Source organism: Bufo bufo, chromosome 3 (assembly GCF_905171765.1).
Source record: "Bufo bufo chromosome 3, aBufBuf1.1, whole genome shotgun sequence".
Classification (NCBI taxonomy): domain Eukaryota; kingdom Metazoa; phylum Chordata; class Amphibia; order Anura; family Bufonidae; genus Bufo; species Bufo bufo.
In genome coordinates this window covers 635,606,944-635,630,951 of record NC_053391.1, presented here as the reverse complement: position 1 = coordinate 635,630,951, position 24,008 = coordinate 635,606,944, and the positions used below count along the sequence as shown (strand labels likewise).

At 42.0% G+C, this 24,008-nt stretch overlaps 1 protein-coding gene across 1 annotated transcript in view; it reads left to right on the top strand.

Annotated features, from left to right (window-relative positions):
* Positions 1-525: 525 nt before the first annotated feature.
* The window catches only part of PDX1 (pancreatic and duodenal homeobox 1), a 48,675-nt gene continuing 25,192 nt past the window's right edge, over positions 526-24,008 (top strand). The window contains exon 1 of the mRNA XM_040422612.1: positions 526-928. Coding sequence (XP_040278546.1) covers positions 526-928 — 403 coding nt within the window. The remainder of the gene's footprint in view (positions 929-24,008) is intronic.

Here is a 24,008-nt window from a genome sequence, read left to right as displayed (position 1 = left end):
AGTACTCATCAGATGACTACATGTGTATCTCTAGGAGGTGAAGGACACCATTAAGGGAGGTTCTACTGATAAAGCTCCTATGTCTTATCTTCCATTCAGATAGTCATTCATATGTGATAGGTTTATCACATCAGGTGTACAGATGGAAGCTACTGCTGCAGGACACATGTTAGCTCAAGATGCTGTCTTTAGTCCCTAATCTTCATGATAATCAGTTCACATTCACAATGTGACCCAATGTGCTTGGCGTCCAGGTCAAATACACGACTCACCTGTGTGACATACAAAGTAAGAGACAAATATAGGGAAATGGTCACAAAGAAAGAGTGAAACAGCTGCACTTATCTTACAGAGGACACTCCCATCTGATGCCAATTGCCAAATCACATGAGCCAAGGAGCAGCCAATGTGACTGTAGCACAGAGGCCATTCCCTGCAGGTAACGCTTACCTGTCAGCTAGCTGTGCAAACTTCACAGAGGAGGACTTAACCAGCTTCTTATGTTTTCCTGATACACTCACAGCCATGAACACGGATGACCAGTACTTCTCCACAGCCCACATCTACAAGGACTCTTGTGCATTTCAGAGGAACCAGGGGCAGGACTACAGCCCGAGCCCACCAGCATGTCTTTACATGGGAAGACAGCAGCCTTCTGCCTATACCAACTCAATGATAACTTTGGATCCAGGAAGCCCCCCAGATATCTCACCATACGAGGTGCCACCTATATCAGAAGACCCAGTTGTGCCTCATCTTCACCATCATCATCATCACCATCATCATCACCCTGGGATCCCCCAGCAGCAAACAATGCCTTTTCCTGAGGACACAGAAGCTGGACTCTTAGATGAACGGAACAGAACCATTTTACCTTTCCCATGGATGAAATCCACCAAATCACACACCTGGAAGGGACAGTGGACAGGTGAGTGCCAGGATAGCTCATGTACACTTTACAGTAGAGTTGTCAGACAAGATAACCTGTCAGGTTGTAGTGTGGTGGGTTACAGGAAATAAAGACCTCTAAAATCCACATTACTGTACGGTAATACCGTACGTGTATGGAACCTTATAACATGGCGGAGTCAAAATTATATTGTAAAACTAGACATCTTCATAATTAAAGAAAGTGTAATATTCACACCCTGGACACGGTTAGTGGAATTGCACAGCAAAACTTAATCAAGCTCCTTTTTCACACACACACACACACACACACAGTACAATACATGCCTATGTATAACACATACAAACACACATACAGCATGTACACACACATATGTATATATATTAGTAGAAGAATGAGGCAGCAAAGAAAGGGTGGTAGACCCGCTTTATTCACCCCATACCCAACGTTTCAGCTCAGCACAATGAGACGTTTCTCAAAAAAAATAAAATTTCTAAAGGTGTAACTATAGCCACAGCAGCCATACCACTTGCTGGAGGTCCAGAGGCTGAGGGGTCCCAATCAAGTGCAAGAACATAAGCATACGGAACATATATATATATACACACATACACAACAGTATAAAGCATACAGGACATATATATATATATATATATATATATACACACACACACACACACAGGCTATTCTACAACATATACACACGAGCCTACAGAACAGACATACCACATATATACAAGTATATAATATATACATATAAGACAAAGCTTCACAAACATACTATTCATTCAGTATATAAAAGCATAAGGAGCAGGCATATATTCACACAAATTGCAGTATGCATTATATATAAACTATGCAATGCATATATATATATATATATATATATATATATATATATATATATATAAAGATGAGATGAAGCAGCACAATAATAAAAAAAAAACGTAAATATTGGTCCAATATAAAGGGGTCCAACTCACAATCTTGAAAATCCAGAGAAAAGCAAAAACAGCACTCCAATGTAAATTCATAGGTGTTTTCTTCACCCAATGTCCGAAGTGCACTGTATATATTTGGATTTACATTGGATCGCTGCTCTTCCACTGCTTTAATATATAGATATACAGAGTAAAATACATACACAGATATAAAGTACATACACAATTACATACATGTGCGATTTGTAGCCTCCATGTATGTGTTGTATATTTACATATTGCACACATAAATATAATTCTATACAAAACACACACATCCATACACATATCTGTACAGTACATACACATCTATAGAGTACATACACACACATATATATTATATATATATATATATATATGTGTGTGTATGTACTGTACAGATGTGTATGTAAGTGTATGTACTGTATATATATATACACACACACAGTACATACACTTACATACACATCTGTACAGTACATACACACACACACACATATATATATATATATATATATACACACGCAGAACATACACATACTGTATATACCCATCTACACAGTACATACACACATATATACAAAACATAGACATACATACACATCTATATAGTACATACACATGCATACACATATATACAGTACATACACTTTACATATCTGTACAGTACATACATATATATATATACAGAACATACACATACTGTATATACCCATCTATACTGTATAAACAGACATACATACACATCTATATAGTACATACACACATCTATATAGTACATACACACATCTATATAGTACATACACACATCTATATAGTACATACACATCTATACAGTACATACACGTGCACACACATCTATACAGTTCATACACATACACATCTATACAGTACATACACATACACATCTATACAGTACATACACGTGCACACACATCTATACAGTACATATACATACACATCTATACAGTACATACACATCTATACAGTACATACACGTGCACACACATCTATACAGTTCATACACATAAGCACACATTTATACAGTACGTACACATACATACACATGTATACAGTATATACATGCACACCTATACAGTACATATACATACACACATCTATACAGTACATATACATACACATCTATACAGTACATACACATCTATACAGTACATACACGTGCACACACATCTATACAGTTCATACACATAAGCACACATTTATACAGTACATACACATACATACACATGTATACAGTATATACACATGTATACAGTACATATACATACACACATCTATACAGTACATATACATACACACATCTATACAATGCATACACAAATACATTAGCACACATACATACACATCTATACTGTACAATCATATACATACGCAAACATCTATACAGTACATACACACAGTGTCGGACTGGGGTACTTAGGGCCCACCAGTGTAACAGATTCTGGGGGCCCACCAGTGTAACAGATTCTGGGGGCCCACCTTAGGGCTCTTGCACAGTAACTTAATTTTTTTTCCATGTCCGTACCGTTCCCTTCACTTCAATGGGGCCGCAAAAAAAAAAATGACTCCGTGTGCATTCTGTGTCTGTATGTCCGCGTGGCTGTTCTGCAAAATGATGGAACATGTCCTATTATTGTCCACATTACAGACAAGGATAGGACTGTTCTATTAGAGGCCGGCTGTTCTGTTCCGCATAATGTGGAATGCACACACCCGGTATCCATGTTTTGCGGATCCGCAATTTACAGACTGCAAAACATCCAACGGTCGTGTTCATGAGCACTTACAGTGATAACAGAAATATTACAGATGAAGCATGATGGCAGACACAGCAAAATACAGCAAACTTACATGTGGCAGAATTTACACATATTCGGACATCCTGCACTTAAGTCAGTCAGAAACAAGACACATGCAGCGCACACCAATCATTGGATAGATCTGGGACACGAGACACTTATACATGGGTCACATGCCACATACTGCACATGCACCACTCATACATAGAACTTATATAGCAGACACCAATCACACATAGGAAACACGCAATGCACACGCCAAGACATTTATACCTAAGCCTATTAAGTGCAGCACAGTTAAAGGGGTAAAAGGGGTTGTCTCACTTCAGCAATTGGCATTTATCATGTAAAGAAAGTTAATACAAGGCACTTACTAATGTACTGTGATTGTCCATATTGACTTTTTTCCATCACATTATACACAGCACGTATCCATGGTTTTGACCACTCTGCAGTCCAGCAGCGGTGGCCGTGCTTGCACACTATAGGTAAAGGTATTGGCCTATGAGCCCTTCAAGCCTTTCCCTATAGTGTGTAAGCACGGCCACAGCAATATGGATAATCACAATACATTAGTAAGTGCCTTGTATTAACTGCATGATAAATGCCATTTCCTAAAGTGAGACAAACCCTTTAACCCCTTTAAGCATAAATGTCTGGCATGAAATTTAATAAATCTTAACCTCCTCCTCAGATTGCACATAATCTACATTATAATTAAAAGGGTTGTCCTACCATAATGACCTATCGCCTTTCTACAGGATAGGTGATAAATATCAGATTGCTGGGGGTCTGACTGCTGGAACACCCACTGATCATGAAAAAAGGGTCCTGAGAGATTCAATTACATTACCGCCAATCTATGTACACAAGGGTCTTAAGACCACATTCCCTTGATCATGGGGGTCTTAGCAGTCAGACCCCCATAAATCAGACTACTTATCACCTGTCGTGTCATAGCTGTTGGACCTTTTCACATTCCCTATCTTTAAAGGTTTTCTTTGGGTGTAAAAAAATAAATAAAATAAAAATTAAAAGTCTGGCCCAGAATATGTGTCAAAGTAAAATAGAAATGCTCGCCTGTTAAAGGACCTGTGTCCTCTTTTCTAGTTATCCTCTATCCACAGGATCGGGGATAACTAAGTGATCCGTGGGAGTGTGAAATCTGGAGCCCCCACTGATCCCCCTTCTTGATTGAGTGGCAGGTCGAGCATACGCCTTGCCGCTCCATCCATTCTCTATGGTGTCACTGAAGATGGCAGAGTACAGCGCTGGCTATTTCCAGTGGTCCCAAAGAGAATAAATGGAGCAGCAGGGCGTATGTGTGGCCTGCCACACCATCAAAAAGGGGGAACAGGACCCATTCCTGGGATCAGTAGGGGGGTCGCAGAATCGGACCCCACTAATCATATAGTTATGCCCTATGGTGTGGAGAGGATAACTTGAAAACCTGGACAACCCCTTTAAATCCTCCACCAGTATCTCTTTACATGGAAGCAGTGATGCCTGTAAATACGGAATATCATCACTGCCGCCATGTAAACCATACGTGTCAATACTGGAGAATGTGACACACTGTGCAGAATTTTTCGGGCATAAGTCCAACCCCTTTGCAGGTCATAACCTTTAACAAAGCCCAAGCAAAGGTGCTAGAGGAGCAACGTGAGCAAAGGGCACAAACTGAGGGTCATAACTGAAGCAGAGGCATTAGGGTCACCTGAGGCAGGGTAGTAGTGTGGATCTTGGAGCAGGGGTAACTGGAGAAGAGGCAATATTAGCAGTGCATTTAGAGTGGGGGCATCTGGAGCTAGGGCACTAATGGGGTGCACCTAAAGCAGAGGCATTAGGGTCGCCTGAGGCAGGGTAATAGTGGTGATCCTGGAGCAGAGGTATTAGGGGGGCAACTGGAGAAGAGGCAATATTAGGGGTGTATTTAGAGTGGGGGCATTTAGGGGCATATTGAGCTGTGGCAATAATGGGGGTGCACCTAAAGCAGAGTCATTGGTGAGATCTAGGGCAGAGTCCCCCCAATGCCACTCTGAACTCTGCAGAGAGCAGCACACATACACAGATATGAGTCTACTACAAACAAATCCCAGTCTCCTACAGCTCACTACTGTCACACACCTGAGAAATCAGCCCAACACCGCAGAGGAGTCCTTCTCTCCAGCAACCACAGTTTCCTGACAGCAGGGAGGGCAGGAGGATGGCCAGACATGTTCTGTCCTCCTTCACTGCCAGCAGCCGGGAAGTTTAGAAGATAATGCGGGGCCTCCTGTACAATTTACACCAGTAGGAGGCTGCATCACTGTGCGATACTGCCCCCCAGTGGCTACAATAATTATCTCTCCTGAGAAACAAGAGAAATAATTACTCCTCCGTCTTATCTCCGGGCGCAGGAGACTAGGGGCTCACTGAGGAATCCCGCCTCCCCGATGGGCAATCCAAGCCTGCATACACACATCTATACAGTACATACACACACACACATCTATACAGTACATACATCTATACTGTACATACACACATGTATACTGTACATACACATATATACTGTACATACACAAATACATATCTATACAGTACATACACATCTATACATTACATACACATCTATACAGTACATACACATCTATACAGTACATACACATCTATACAGTACATACACATACATATACATCTATACAGGACATACACATATCTATACAGTACATAAACATCTCTATACAGTACATACACATCTATACAGTACATACACATCTATACAGTACATACACATACATATACATCTATACAGGACATACACATATCTATACAGTACATAAACATCTCTATACAGTACATACACATCTATACAGGACATACACATCTATACAGGACATACACACAGTCATCATTAGTCATTTTCCCCAGTATGGAAGCAGCACCCAGTTCACTTTGAGGAAATGCTTGGAGTGACTGACAGCTATTGGAATAGACCCTTTCTATACAGAGGGTTCAGCTACAGAACAATATTGCTCTATCTCAATGTACAATGTTATCACAGGACCCATTATACACTTTTTGTCACACCTGCAAAGCAAATATTTTTTTAATCACACTGTTCAAACATAGTGTTGAAAATGTATATTCTAGTAATTTTCCTGGCAGATATGTAATATATCCCCTGCCCTACAGCCCTGTCTACACAACACATACACTGTGGTGCAATGGGGATTAGCAACTCGATGTTACATTCAGTAACATACAAACATACAGAAAACACTGTGCATATCGTACACGTATCACTTAAACATTGCTGGAGCGGTATGATGGAACTATGCTGGAAAAAGTACATGAGTGTTAGATTTAAAGACGGACATGCAATAAATAAATACATGATATATATATCTATATATATTCCTCAAAATTCTTTAAAAAAATATGAGAATCGCCAACATATCGGAATTTATATTTCAACACTTTGAACCACACAGGTTAGCTTTTACTACATGTATGATTTACATTTTTATCTATACAATGTTTGCTAGATATTTTCTCTGTTGCGATGATAGAACAGAATTGTTTCCGGGTGCCAAGTCCTCGTTTTCTATTGATTAATTGATTTTCTGATTTAAAAAAAAAATTCTGAAACATATTTCTTTGTTAATTTATTAATAAATTAATGGTTTCATTATTTAAAAATTAACAAAGATAAATGATAGTTTTGTTGTTAAAGTCAGTAAGTATCATGAGGCCTATTCAGAAGGCTTCACGTGCCATCCTAACTTTATTTACCACAGAAGAAACCATACGAAGCTCTCTAATTAATATTATGTTACTTCGGTTATATAACACATATACATGATAAGGACAATATCATCGATTTGAGCCGTGTAGTTGTAGGCTGCAGTCAGCAATATAAGACCTATAGTTGGACACATTTATTTTAAATGAAATCCCCAGTCAGGAAAGTAATATCTGAAAAGAAATATGGTGCTTCTGCGTCGCCCATCATGTTTTTCGGCAGATAGCACTTTGAATGTAGAAGTTGCCACTAATTTAAGAGACTGCTAACTTAGAAAACAAATTTGGCTGTCACTAATGTAACATTTATCCTTATTAATGTGAAAATCAGATTATTAATAAGAATCATTGTGCCAATTTGGAAGAATGTCTTATAGAAGACCATTATTATATCTACTCTACCTTTCTATCTATCTATAGTTATCATATTTTATTAGCATCATGCCCCGAAATACATTATATTTATTTACATGAAATTACTATTTCACTGCACTTTTTATGGAAATTATAATAACATTAGAAAAGAATAAGGATAATAAAACATTTAGGCTACCTGAAAATGAGGTGGATTATTTGAGTTTTTTCACCCGAATTTTGTGAGGAATAAAAAGGCGCATAATACAGTACCAGGAAAAGGAATGAGATTTGACAAATCTCTGTGCATATTTTTTGTACTGAAATTTAAAATCCACAGCAGGTCAATAATTTTTGTGGATCTTTCACCCAACACAGGGTGAGATGGGGACAAATCTCCCCGTGTTTGCGTGGGTTTCGTCCAGGTTCTCCGGTTTCCTCCCACACTCCAAAGACATACTGATAGGGACCTTAGATTGTGAGCCCCATTGGGGACATCTTGATGCTAATGTCTGTACAGAGCTGCAGAATATAGGTGAAACTCGAAAAATGAGAATATCGTGCAAAAGTCCATTTATTTCAGTAATGCAAATTAAAAGGAATCGCATTAATGCAGCTTAAAATTAGAATTTTGTGAAAAGGTTCAATATTCTAGGGTCAAAGTGTCACACTCTAGTCAGCTAATTAATCCATACCCCCTGAGCAAAGGGTACCTCAAAATTGTGGCTTTGGGGTTCCATAAGCGGTAAGCCATAATCATCCAAATTATTACAAATAAAGGCTTGAAATAGACTCATTACATGCAAAGCGAGATATCTCATTTGTTAGTTTCACCTTTTAAGTTGCATTACTGAAATAAATAAACTTTGCACGATATTCTAATTTTTCGAGTTTCACCTGTATGTCAGTGGTGTATATAATATGGTAGAAGAAAGAAAGAAAGATGGATGGTTGGATGGATAGATAGATAGACAAGATAGATATTAGATGGATGGATACATAAATAGATAAACAAATTTTAGAAATTTTAGACTTTGTAAAAAAATTATTTCCTACATTTCCATATTATATCATATAACTGGCTTTTTTAATTCTTTGCACTTCTTTTTTATTTCATCGGTGAGGTGTTCAGATTACATTAGTTTACGCTCATTTTGCAGACTAGGAGAATTCCTGGTTTATATCACCTGTCTGATTACATGAAATAAAACCGAACACTTTGGGCTTTCATAAAAAAAATGTCTACAGAATTGTTCACCAGTGAATATTATTCACATGGGGCAAATTTGTAGTAGCAATTTCTGTGATAGAAAAATCTGTTCCATACTTCTGATTGGGATCGTTTCTGAAGAATGTACACTTGTCATCCCCTCATAATGTCCTGTGAATAGGATTGGACAGGGAAGAAATGCAATTATATTCGAAAATAATTTCTGTCTGGCTATTTGTGATCAGCAGGAAAATGTTCTACTGCAGATCAGATTTGGGGGTTGACCCTATTCAATTTGGATACATTTTTGATTCACATGATATATATTTTTTGACTCTATTTGTATTCAGCATTATATTTCATGTATTAGGTAAAAAGCTATAACACGAATAATAATAATAATGATCTGTAGACCTGATAAAATTATTTCTGTAAAACAATATATTTACATTTGAATATAAGAATAAACCGTCCATAGAGTTAAATATTAGTTACAACATACTAGAAATAAAATCATGGATTATTAAACATAACCTCCTGCTAATAATACTAAAACAAATTGATAACATCTATTTAAATCTATTGAATCAGTAAGAAAATTAATTGCAGTTTCGATTGAATCATTATGTATTTGATTGTTAATGATAAATCATTGTGATTTTAAAATTATTCCATATTAGATCATTTAACATTTTTAATGAAACTAGTGCATTGAACTACTGAGCAGCTTAAAGCATTGCCATCCTTCTGTAAGCTGCAACTGGAGTCCACACAGCAGGGACAATGTGTTTTGCTATTTATTAAGTAATTAACTTGAAAGATACTTAATGGAGTTGATTGTACCTTGTTGTTATTGCTGTCATACATGTATATGGAATTATACAGTGATATTTAAGGGTGCATTGACACCAACAGAATATCGGACCAATAACTGGTGTGTATGACAAAAGACAAAAGACCAATGATTGGTCGGAAAATGTCAGATAATCTGTTGGTGTAAATGCACCCTAAGGCTAAATTCACATCACCGTGCCGTGTTTTGCGGGCTGCAAATTGCGGATCAGAAAAACACGGATGCCGCTCGTGTGCGTTCTGCAATTTGTGGAACGGAATATGGAAAAACAGGGCAACTGCCTGGGGCGGCAGCAATGAGATAGAGCAGGGTAATGTTATTTATGTGTTGTACTACTAGAGATTGATTTCGACCATGTTTTATGCTGATCATACACATTTAATAGATATTGGCAGACGGATCGCTTTTCCGACAGCTATCTCCCTCCAACTCAGATTTGTTTCAGCTTCCGTGGTGTTTCTGTCCGTGCATCCGCACCGCTGATTTTTTTGCGGTGCAGACGGATCACGGACCCCGTCAAGTTGAATGGGTATCAATCCGTCCCGGTCACCGCACGGACGTTGCCTGTGCATTGGGGACAGCAAATTGCGGTCCCCAATGCACGGAACAGCTGAACAACAGCCGTGTGCATGAGGCCTTAGAAAGAGTGTCCATGATCCTATGCATGCTAAAGCTGTGTACATGGACCTTGGCCCATAGAGTCCCTACAGTTGCATGTTCCTCAGCTTGGTGCCTCTATATGGCACAGCATTTTCCTCTAGAAGCAATACTTCTGGTAGAGAATACCTTTATAAAAAACATCTAATCATACAGTACATGGGTTTCCAAAATTCAAAGTACAAATAGATGCAGTATAGGCATTGCCTTCTGGATCCATATTTCGCATTCTACTCATTAATATTTTTTTTACATTATGTTTTTCTTTTTGTATTTGATACACTGATCTAAACTGAATTTTTGCACAATTTTGCTAAATTGTATTTCCAGTGGGGATCGTAAGGACACTTTACTCGTCCAGGAAATAACAATAAATTAGTTGGTAAAATAAAGTATCTTTATTTTATCAAAAATAAGTTCATCACATCTTCCCACGGTACACCACTTAATCACTTCGAACAAGAAGCGGCGTGCTGGGCTGTTCCATTGTTTATGCCTAGACAAATGACGCCACCGTGATGCAGGAATGATGGGGCAGTACAGAACAGGTTAATGCTATTCATTGCTTCTTTTTTTCTCAATCATTTTTTGGAATCTGGTTCTTTTTCAAGTAGGCGATGGTGTTGGTTCCTGATTGTAATTATACTCACCGATCACTTTACATATTTTAGAAATGAGAAATGTGGCTTTAAATATATAGCATAGGAACATGAGATATGCGGTATAGATCTTTTTTTATTACTCCAAAAAATCAATATGGGCTCAGTTACACTGACAATTGTGACCTTGTGTGTCTCTGATTTGTATGTCTTTGTATGAGGGAGGGATTAGGCAATGTATGTAATAATAATCTCTATGTGGCGCCACCGCCAACACACTGCGTGGCGCCTTGTCTTTTTATATCTGTTGTCCGGTCTGTACTCAGTTCTCTTTCATGTAAAATTGGAAAAAAAAAATTCCCCTTTGGAACAGAAAGAGCTAGATTCTGCCCAGATCCAAAAACCCTTCTGCTTTACCTGTAATTTTCGTGTTGACCAAATTATGGACTGGACACCGATTAAGAAAAAAAGAAATGCTGTCCAATCACTTCTGCACACAAAACATACAGTCTCATATGTCTACAGTAACACCAGTGTGACCCTGGTAGACTTTAAAGGGTATCTATCATAAAAATAAAAAATAAAAAACTTTTAACTTGTCATAGTCATGGTGGTGGACCAAGTGCTGAGACCCCAGCCGACTGGTAAATCAAAGGGACAGAGGAGCTCAGCTGTATGCTGTGCCCCATAGTTCCTGGTGGGACTCCTTGGTTAGATATGAATGTCTATGAGCCTGTATCAAAGTTTTTCTTTGAAAAGTCTGATGCAGGCGATGCAGGTTTTTTCCGCGCAGATTTTGACCTACAGTGCGGATTTTAAAATCCGCAGCATGTCAATTTATTTTATTTTCCCTGACCGGATTTTCTCCCATCACTTCAATGGAGAGAGTAAAATCTGCATGCGGAAAATCCACACCAAATCCGCATGCAAAGCCGTACCAATTGATGCGGATTAACCTCACGGATTTCCCTGTGAACACCTGCGGATTTCAGTGCGGATTGACCGCACATAAATCCTGCATGTGTGCATTTACCCTAAGGCTACATGCACACGACCGTTGTGTGTTTTGCGGAGGACAGGTTATATTTTTTTTTGCGGAGCCACGGAACGGAGCAACGGATGCGGACAGCACACGTAGTGCTGTCCGTATCTTTTGCAGCCCCATTGAAGTGAATGGGTCCGCATCCGAGCCGCAAAAACTGCGGTTCGGATGCGGACCAAAACAACGGCCGTGTGCATGAGGCCTAACGGGTAGAGGTGGAACGTTTTAGGCTACAGCTAAATGGAGACTTTTTGTAACACTATTGATTATTTTACTTATTGAATAGTGACAGCCGCAGTGCACAGCTAAGCATATTCTGTTGGATTGCAGCTGTAGATTGATCATTAAAATGAATCCGTGGCGCTCCAAAAAGTTTCTGTGCGGCCCCAGCCTTAGGCTAGTTTCACACTAGCGGCAGGGGACTCCGGCAGGCTGTTCCAGCGGGTGAACAGCCTGTCGGATTCGTCCTGCCGCTAGTTCACGTGTGCCCCCGCTCTGTCCCCATTGACTATAATGGGGGCACGGGCAGAGTTCCGGCGGCAGCACGGCAGCACACGCCGAGAGGCAGCCAGACTAAAAGTACTGCATGCAGTAGTTTTAGTCCGGCTGCCTCTCAGCGTGCGCTGCCGTTCTGCCGCCAGAACTGCGCCCCCGCCCCCATTATAGTCAATGGGGACGGCAGTCCAGGGGCATACATGAACTAGCTGCAGGACGGATCCCACAGGCTGTTCACCCGCTGGAACATCCTACCGGAGTCTCCTGCCGCTAGTGTGAAAATACCCTTAGGCAACAATTGAAATTCATTTTCATTTTTATTTTTATATTTAGGGCTGATGCAAACAGCGAGTTTTGTGCACAGAGCCAGATATGGCAGCCCACGGCTAAACAGCTACCTGCTACTGACCACACAGTGTGATGACACATTGGGGTACTTCTCTTCTAGAAGCAACGCTAAGGGGACGGTCACGTGGTCAGGATTCCTGATGTAGTTTTGGAAGCCAAAATACGGAGTGAATCATAAAAGAAGAGAAAACATAAAGTACAGATATGACTTCTCTTTTTTTAATTCACTCCAGCCTTTGGCTTCCAAAATTGCATCCAGAAACCTGAAAGTTTGGCCGTACCTTTATAGGAGACAATACTTTTTGTGTCTATGACATCATATGGAACATGCCATCTTTTTTTATTTTATTAGAGCTATATACAGATAATTAGAGATGCATACAGATAAACTTGATAGAGCGCCATAAAATGGTTGTGTGTATGACCTTAGAGGTGGAAGGTTTGGTTTAATGCAAGCATTATTATTAGATTTAAAGGGTACCTAAGCCTATATGTAACATATAGAAGGTGTGACTGCGCTTCTGCACCTTCCACTTGCATCGGCTCTGCTCTTGCAGCATGTGGAGTACTGATCCATAGAAAGTTTATAGGATCTTTAATCCTCATGCTGCAAAAGCTGAGCAGAGCAGAAGATGCAGATTGCTCTGAGAAGCGCGGCTGCTCCTTCCTTGATTTGCAGGAAAGATTAGTTACCCTCTAAGGTTAGGTCTACACGATGACATTTGTCGCGCGACAGATAGGGCACCACTACACTGCAACATTTGTCGTGCAACATTTTGTTGCACCAATGTAGCACAACAATTTTTATAATGGCAGTCTATGGTGTCGCACTGCAACATGCAACATGCTGCAACTGCGACAGTCGCAGAAAAATCCATCTCGAATGGATTTTATGCGACTGTTGCGTCGCAGTCGCAGCATGTTGCATGTTGCAGTGCGACACCATAGACTGCCATTATAAAAATTGTTGTGCTACATTGGTGCAACAAAATGTTGCACGACAAATGTTGCAGTGTAGTGGTGCCCTATCTGTCGCGCGACAAATGTCGTCATGTAGACATAGCCTAAATGTGTTCATAGATATGTCAATAACTAAGCAGACATGACCCTTCTGAGAAGCCATCTAAGAGTACGTCCAAGATGGACTTCCAATTCCGCATTGAATCCGCAACAGAATCTACTAAATGTGGATCTTGCTGTGAAAATCCACAGAAAGAATTGACACTTTGAATTGACATTTTTAAGCGGTTAAAGTCCCATCCTCTTCTCAGCCACTGTTATACGCTGTGAATTAACCACCCAGAAACCAGGCAAAAAAAATCGGCAGCATTTCCACTACATGTAAATGTAGCCTTAAAAATGATATTACACATGTGACTGCTGGTGTACCGTATGATCATTTGCCCAAAATCTATTTCACCCAACGTCCCCTATAATAATTTTTAATACTATTCTGATATTAAACAATCCTAATATTCTGCACTCTGTCAATATCCTTTTCTGTACGAGTTCTCCTACTGTAACAATACAAGAGTGGATGAAATCATGTATATGCTGTCAGGAGGGATCCCTGCATGCACCAAATATTTAATATGTATTTTTTTATTTTTTATTATTTATTTGTTTATAAATTAATATTTATTTAGTTTTATTTATTTTACTCACTTATATAGCACTGACATATTCCGCAGAGCGGTACAGACATTGTCATCACTCATTGTCTCCAGTGGAGCTCACAATCTAGATTCTTTTGGAGTGGGGCAGAAACATACAAAGTCCATGCAGATGTTGTGCCTGGTTGGACATATGTGTCCAAATGTGGACAAATATGTGTCCCAGCTCTATCATTCTACAGTGTTTACCCTCAATCCGTCCATGTCCTGAAAATTACCTGTGGCCAAAATGCTTTTACAAAGCTCAGATAAATTGCATTTTAACCACAATATTAAAGGCTGTTCACTAGTGACCCATATGTCTCGGCTACAGACGAGCAAAGTTTTCATAAATTTGATTCAGCTGCTTGGCTGAATGTGACTAGTTTCTTTGTAAGTAGTGATTGCGCTGCTCCCCTTATTTCATCCATTTGCTCACAAGGGGCCAGCTGCTGTCATCTTGATTGAAGATCTAGCACAAAATTTCACGCGGCCCGGGATGATATCATGGTGACGTCATACATCACTGTGCACAGGATTTCGTGCCAGATCTTCAATCCAGATGGCGGCGGACAGACTGTCACGAATGTTTTTTTTTTGTTTTTTACACTATTTCAGGTAAAAATTGATTCGCTAACATGAACCACGAGGAAATTCTGGGCTTTTTGGCAAATTGAATTTTCCCTGAAATTCAGATCAAACTCCGTTTTGTGGACTTCGGTTCGCTCAACAATAGTCTGATTATTCAATTGTGTGCAATTTTGTGGTTCCTGAAGGATGTTGGGTTATTAAATGCTATGAATTATTGGACAGCCATGAAAACTTATTTTAAACTGATCTGCGCTAGCAGAGGACTTTCAGGAAGCTCAGATCTAAAGAATAAAGGGATTGTCCAAGTGTTCAATACTGATGACTTATCCTCGTCGATCAGCTGTGTGAGGAGACGCGGCACTCCGTGAGAGCCGCAGCCTCTTCCTAGGCCAGGGATGTCATGTTCATTGACTACGTGGCCTGTGTGCAGCTCAATGCAATTCAAGTGAATGGGGCTGAGCTGCAATACTAACCACAGCCACTATACAATGTACAGCGCTGTGGTTGATGAGCTGCGAGGAGGCAGTGGTGCTCACTGGAGCTGATCGTAGGGGTGCTGGGTGTTGGACCCCCAATTTGTCTCTGGGAAGTCTTCTGCTGGTGCTTCTGTATATATTGTAACGGTATGCTTAAAACAACTGCTGGATTTTTAAAAAGTGTGTATGGTCAGATGCTAAATTTAAAGGGAGCAGGTCATATTGAATATGCAGTCCAATCTGTCATAGAGCAGGAGGACATGTGCAGAATGATATGTAGTTTTATGGGGAAAATATTTCAGTATAAGTTGTAATTTTTAATTTTTTAATTTTTTTCCTTTTCCTGCTTATTCTGATCTTAGGAGTCCCGTGGGAGGTCCTTCACAGAGATTGACAGCTATATGTGTGTATACACACACACAAGGAAAGGCTGTCACTCACTGTCAGGGGAGAGTCAGCACACCTCCATACCCATAAGTCAGTTGGTCCCATTGAAATGATCAGCCTTGAATGACTTTGCCCTTATGTTTATGGACATCTTAACCACCCCCAGCCCCCACTGAGCAGCCTGAAAATGAGGGCTCTTCTCCAGGCTAAAATGCAGCTACAACCTTGGCTTTTAGAGATGAGTGAAGTATTCAAAAATTTGATTCGGCTGCTTCTCCAAATTTTACAAAAACGTTCACTTTCTGACAAATTATTTTGTCACAAAGCGCATTTCTATGTAGGTAGTGGGTGCAATGACAAGGAGCGGCGATTGCGCCGCTCCCCATCATTGTACCCCTCAGATTCCACGTTCATAACTGACAGTAATAATAACAGTGTAAAATTAGAAAAAAAAACAATCAAATCATGCTTAGTTCATCCATTTGCTCGTGACGGGCCGACCGCCGCCATCTTGATTGAAGATCTGGCGAAAAATCTCACGCGACCCGTGATGACATCATCGCATCGGCTGGCATGGTGACATCATACGTCACTGTGCATGGAATTTCGTGCGAGATCAAGATGGCGGCGGCCGACTCGTTGCAATCAAACAGATGAGGTAAATATGATTTTTTATTTTTTTTAAACCATTTCAGGGAAAATTGATTCGCTACCACGAAGCACGGGGAAATTCGGCTTTGCAGTGAATCAAATTTTCCCTGAAATTTGGTTTGAAGTCCACTTGGTGGACTTCAATTCGCTCAACTCTATTGGCTTTAAAACACAACCAAGATTCTAGTCACTATCTAGCCCAAATAAGCACAGGTTGAAGTGAGAGCTACATTGCACTTGCAGCTCTCACTTCAGCCTGTGGGCTAGTGTTAACCCTTCATGTTATCTCGACTCCTTACACATCAATAAATAGAGCTGAACAAATCAATTCTAAACAAATAAGAGTTGTTTAGAATTTTCCAATAATTTGGCCTCTTTCACACGGGCGTCCTGGATTTGCTCCGGATGCGTCGCGTGTGCATTGTGGGAAAACTGCGTGAGTAGGCACGCAATTGCAGTCAGTTTTGACTGCGATTGCGTTCCGATGTTCAGTTTTTTCCGCGCGAGTGCAATGTGTTTTGCACGTGCGTGAGAAAAAACTGAATGTGGTACCCAGACCCGAACCCGGACTTCTTTACCGAAGTTCGGTTTTGGGTTACGTGTTCTGTAGATTTTATTTTCCCTTATAACATGGTTATAAGGGAAAATAATAGCATTCTTAATACAGAACGCTTACTAAAATGTGGCTTATGGGGTTAAAAAATATATTTTTTTAAATTAACTCACCTCATCCTCTTGTTCGCGCAGCCGACATCATCGTCTTTCTTCTTCTTTCAGGACCTGCAAAACGACCTTTGATGACGTAATCGCGCTCACCACGTGGTGATGTCAGCGCAGGTCCTGCTGAATGAAGATAGAAGATCCTTTTACCACGTGGTAAGCGCGATTACGTCATCAAAGGTCCTTTTGCAGGTCCTGAAAGAAGAAGAAAGAAGACTATGCCGGCTGCGCGATCAAGTGGATGAGGTGAGTTCATTTTTATTTATTTTTTTAACCCCTCAAACCACATTTTAGTAAGCAATCTGTATTAAGAATGCTATTATTTTCCCTTATAACCATGTTATAAGGGAAAATACAGTGATTAGACTTTAATGGGGTTGCTCATCCCTATCATCTCCTAGCAACCATGCGTGAAAATCGCACCGCATCCGCACTTGCTTGCGATTTTCACGCAGACCCATTCATTTCTATGGGGCCTGCGTTGCGTGAAAAAACACAGAATATAGAACATGCTGCGATTTTAACGCAACGCACAAGTGATGCGTGAAAATCACCGCTCATCTGCACAGCCCCATTGAAGTGAATGGGTCCAGATTCAGTGCGGGTGCAATGCGTTCACCTCACGTATTGCACCCGGGCAGAAAACTCGCCCGTGTGAAAGGGGCCTTTGGCTTCCATTTGGGTGAATAGCGCAAAATACAGAGAGCACAGCAGGGCAGGGAATATAAAGACAGAGAATCACATTAGCCCAGGCAAGGCTTGCACATAATGCCTTGTACTGAGCCTTACAACCAATCAGGAGGGAGGATATAAACATTTGTCCTATGCACTATGTACTGTCCCTAATGGAGACGCCATTATCAGCTTGTCCACTGATGGGACAGGACATCTCTATAACAGACACACCAATTAGACACAAAAAATTGTGAATTTAGGGTCTTACAGGGACAGGGTTAGGAATTGAGAAGATATTTTTAATTAGATCAATTGAATTAATTGATAAAAACACAGGTTTTAGCATTAGGGACAGGATAGAGCTGTTTACATGTATACAGACTCTGCTGTACTGTGCAGTTTCTAAACAGACAGTATACTTTTATGTGCAGGAGCTAGCTCACAGCCCAATGAATATATAAATATATATATATATATATATATATATATATATATATATACAGTACAGACCAAAAGTTTGGACACACCTTCTCATTCAAAGAGTTTTTTGTAGATTCACACTGAATCACAGATTCACACTGAAGGCATCAAAACTATAAATTAACACATGTGGAATTATATACATAACAAACAAGTGCATTATAGCTTCACTGGACACTGTGCAATTGTACCTTTTACCCCAAAAAACTGTTGCAAAGTTTGTACAATTTATACGTGTACAATAAATGTATTTTCCAGCATCCCCAGCAGCATATATTTTTGTTGAAGATTTTGTCTAATTGTGTACTTTTTTACTACTCCCCCTACCCCTACACAGCTGTAAATCTCTTGTTCATCAGGTTCAATACTATACTGCTGCTGCAGCCACAAAAAGGGAGAATTTTAGGATGCTTGTTCAGAAATTGCCATTGCTTTTTCCAGGTCCATTACTTTTTCACTTTTCCATTCTCATAGCCATATGCGCTCATCTCCATAGTCATCTGCCTGTGCTGCGGCGGGGCAGGGGAGGGAGAGGCGTGTCCCTTCCCCTTCCTCTGATAGGCTGTCGGCACTAGGCCGGCAGCCTATCAGACGCCGGCGCGATGACGTCATCGCGCCGCCTGAGCCATACAGCGCAGGACACAGGCCGGAAGAGGCCTGCATTGCATCGCTGACATGGAGGTAAGTATAAGTGTTTTTGTTTTCCAATAGTTTTACAGGCACATTATGGGGGGCTCTCCTTACTGGCACATGATGGGGGGCTCTCCTTACTGGCACATGATGGGGGGCTCTCCTTACTGGCACATGATGGGGGGCTCTCCTTACTGGCACATGATGGGGGGCTCTCCTTACTGGCACATGATGGGGGGCTCTCCTTACTGGCACATGATGGGGGGCTCTCCTTACTGGCACATGATGGGGGGCTCTCCTTACTGGCACATGATGGGGGGCTCTCCTTATTGGCACATGATGGGGGGCTCCTTACTGGCACATGATGGGGGGCTCTCCTTACTGGCACATGATGGGGGGCTCTCCCTACTGGCACATGATGGGGGGCTCTCCCTACTGGCACATGATGGGGGGCTCTCCCTACTGGCACATGATGGGGGGCTCTCCCTACTGGCACATGATGGGGGGCTCTCCCTACTGGCACATGATGGGGGGGTTTCCCTACTGGCACATGATGGGGGGGTCTCCCTACTGGCACATGATGGGGGGGGTCTCCCTACTGGCACATGATGGGGGGGTTTCCCTACTGGCACATGATGGGGGGGTTTCCCTACTGGCACATGATGGGGGGGTTTCCCTACTGGCACATGATGGGGGGGTCTCCCTACTGGCACATGATGGGGGGGGGGTCTCCCTACTGGCACATGATGGGGGGGTCTCCCTACTGGCACATGATGGGGGGGTTTCCCTACTGGCACATGATGGGGGGCTCTCCCTACTGGCACATGATGGGGGGCTCTCCCTACTGGCACATGATGGGGGGCTCTCCCTACTGGCACATGATGGGGGCTCTCCCTACTGGCACATGATGGGGGTCTCACTACTGGCACATGATGGGGGTCTCACTACTGGCACATGATGGGGGTCTCACTACTGGCACATGATGGGGGTCTCACTACTGGCACATGATGGGGGTCTCACTACTGGCACATGATGCGGGTCTCACTACTGGCACATGATGCGGGTCTCACTACTGGCACATGATGCGGGTCTCACTACTGGCACATGATGGGGGGATCACTACTGGCACATTATTGGTGGGCACTATAGGGGCATCTACTGAGGCCACAAAGAAGGGGTATTTTATATGTGGGGCTCTGTACAGGAGTATTTTATACTGGGACAACTTATGGTGGGTACTATAGGGAAGGGGGGAGAGGAGTACTATGGAGTCATCTACGGGGGGCACTAAGAAGGGGTATTTTATACTTGCAAATTAGGGGGGACACTGAGGGCATTTACTGGGGCACAATATATGGGGCATTTTATACTGGTACATTATGGGGGGCACTAGGAGGAAGGGGGCATTTACTGGGGGCACTATATAGGGGTATTTTATACTGGCACATTATGGGGACATTAGCTCAACTGGAGGCATTACAAGGGGGTATTTTTTGCACTGTCACATTATAAGGCCTCATGCACACGTCCGTTGTGCCGTTTTTCGTGATTTTCTGCGGACCCATTGACTTTCATCCGCGTCCGTGATCCGTGGTTCCAGTCCGTCAAAAAAATATAACCTGTCCTATTATTTTCGTTGAAAAAATTTTGCGGACCCATTCAAGTCAATAGGACCACTAAAAAACACGGAGGCACACAATATTGTCGTCCGCGTCCGTTTTTTTTCCTATCATTTTCATGGCAAACCTGTCTTAGATTTTTTTTTTTACTTTTCTTTATGTCTGGTGATCCTTCAAAAATAAAGGAAGACACACGGAAACAAATCACGGAACAATGGAACCCCATTTTGCGGAACGGAACACAACAACGGTCGTGTGCATGAGGCCTAAGGAGAATTATTTCTACTGGGGGGCATTATGGTGGGCTTTATTACTCCCCCCATGGTATGAGCCCCTAGTAGCAGCACCAGCCTCTCCCTGCTCTGCTATTCCTCTGCCCTTTCTCCAAATCCTTATTATGAAATCTTTCTTATTAGGATAAAACACAACATCAGCTCCGCCGAGCACCCGGCCAAAGTGTTGAAGTGGTGTCCGAGATCCCCAAGGGCCAAGCCAAGTAATTGTAAGTTTTCATGTGAAATATGTTTGTTATACACATATAGCATACACTGTGCCACACAATATACAGTATACCTCTACACTGTGCCACACAATATACAGTATACCTCTACACTGTGCCACACAATATACAGTATACCTCTACACTGTGGAGTCTGTTATATAAGCACCCTTGTTCTGTGGCGGTGGACAGAAAATAATCTGGAAGTGCCCCTCCGAGACCAGGCTCTGGATCCGCCACTGGACCGCTCACAGGAGTGTACATTTCTTCTAAACTGTAATCCGTATCCTCTGAACTGCAGAAATCAGCACTCGCTCGGTAACAACTAACAGGCAGTGCCTGTAGGCTGTAGCCTGGCCCTGTTACCGAAGCTAGCCGAGTGGTGTAAGGTTAAGGTACTAGTAGAGATGAGAGGCCGCTTAATCCTGATTTAAAGTTAAAGTTACTGCAGGATATAGATTATAGTTTAGAAATGTCAAATGTACACTCCTGTGAGAGACAGGGAGGGGGATCTGTGGATGACACTGTTATAGGGAGGGGGATCTGTGGATGACACTGTTATAGGGAGGGGGATCTGTGGATGACACTGTTATAGGGAGGGGGATCTGTGGATGACACTGTTATAGGGAGGGGGATCTGTGGATGACACTGTCATGGGGTGGATCTGTGGATGACACATATAGCATAAGATGCTATATACGGTATGTGTCATCCACAGATCCCCCCCATAGCAGTGTCATCCACAGATCCCCCTCCCTATAAAAGTGTCATCCACGAGCAACTAGTACATGTTGAAATCTGAGTGATTGTTTTTATTTTTTAAAACCACAGACAGCAGGATTTAGGTTTTAGGTATTGGGTTAAGTATCGCAGCATTTCTAAGCGTACTTGTGTAAATGTATCGTTGTTATTGCTGCCCCCCCCCCCCCCCTTCCCTACTTTGGTCCTGGCCCCCAGTGTGCCCCCCCAAAATTTGAAAGCTAGAGCCGCCACTGGACATATGTGTCCAAATGTGGACAAATATGTGTCCCAGCTCTATCATTCTACAGTGTTTACCCTCAATCTGTCCATGTCCTGAAAATTACCTGTGGCCAAAATGCTTTTACAAAGCTCAGATAAATTGCATTTTAACCACAATATTAAAGGCTGTTCACTAGTGACCCATATGTCTTGGCTACAGACAAGCAAAGTTTTCATAAATTTGATTCAGCTGCTTGGCTGAATGTGACTACTTTCTTTGTAAGTAGTGATTGCGCTGCTCCCCTTATTTCATCCATTTGCTCACAAGGGGCCAGCTGCTATCATCTTGATTGAAGATCTAGCACAAAATTTCACACGGCCCGGGATGATATCATGGTGACGTCATACATCACTGTGCACAGGATTTCGTGCCAGATCTTCAATCCAGATGGCGGCGGACAGACTGTCACGAGCAAATGGATGAGGTAAATATGTTTTTTTTTGTTTTTTACACTATTTCAGGGAAAATTGATTCGCTACCATGAACCAGGAGGAAATTCGGGGCTTTTTGGCAAATCAAATTTTCCCTGAAATTCAGATCAAACTCCGTTTTGTGGACTTCGGTTCGCTCAACAATAGTCTGATTATGCAATTGTGTGCAATTTTGTTGTTCCTGAAGGATGCTGGGTTATTAAATGCTATGAATTATTGGACAGCCATGAAAACTTATTTTAAACTGATCTGCGCTAGCAGAGGACTTTCAGGAAGCTCAGATCTAAAGAATAAAGGGATTGTCCAAGTGTTCAATACTGATGACTTATCCTCATCGATCAGCTGTGTGAGGAGACCGCGGCACTCCGTGAGAGCCGCAGCCTCTTCCTAGGCCAGGGATGTCACGTTCATTGACTACGTGGCCTGTGTGCAGCTCAATGCAATTCAAGTGAATGGGGCTGAGCTGCAATACTAACCACAGCCAATATACAATGTACAGCGCTGTGGTTGATGAGCTGCGAGGAGGCAGTGGTGCTCACTGGAGCTGATCGTAGGGGTCAGGGCAGGACTAGGACAAAAAATAGGCACGGGCATTTTTGACTGAGCAGCCCAATCACATGACCCCCAACAGGCCCCACCCCCTTGCAGTCTAAGGGCGGAGCCAAAACCGGAAGCACAATTGAGAGGCAGGGCCAGCCACCAGTAAGATAGGAAGGCTTCAGCCAACACACAAGCTTCTTTGGGGGTCCCCAGGTGACATTAGGGGTCTTAGTACGATCCAGCCACCTAATTCGGCAGAAGATGCAAGTAATCGACTGGACACAAAGCACAGCATGCAGCGGTTTATGTCCCGCTGATTCTCTGCATTTTTCCTAGATTGTGGCCGGATCTCTGCCGTACCCCATTATAGTTAACCCCTTAAGGACACATGACGTATGGGTACGGCATGTTTCCCGAGTCCTTAAGGACACATGACGTACCGGTACGTCATGTGTTGTTCCGATCACTGCCGCCCGGCCGGCTGTGATCGGAACAAGGTGCCTGCTCAAATCATTGAGCAGGCACCTCGGCTAAATGCGCGGGGGGGGTCCCGTGACCCCCCCCATGTCCGCGATCGCAACAAACCGCAGGTCAATTCAGACC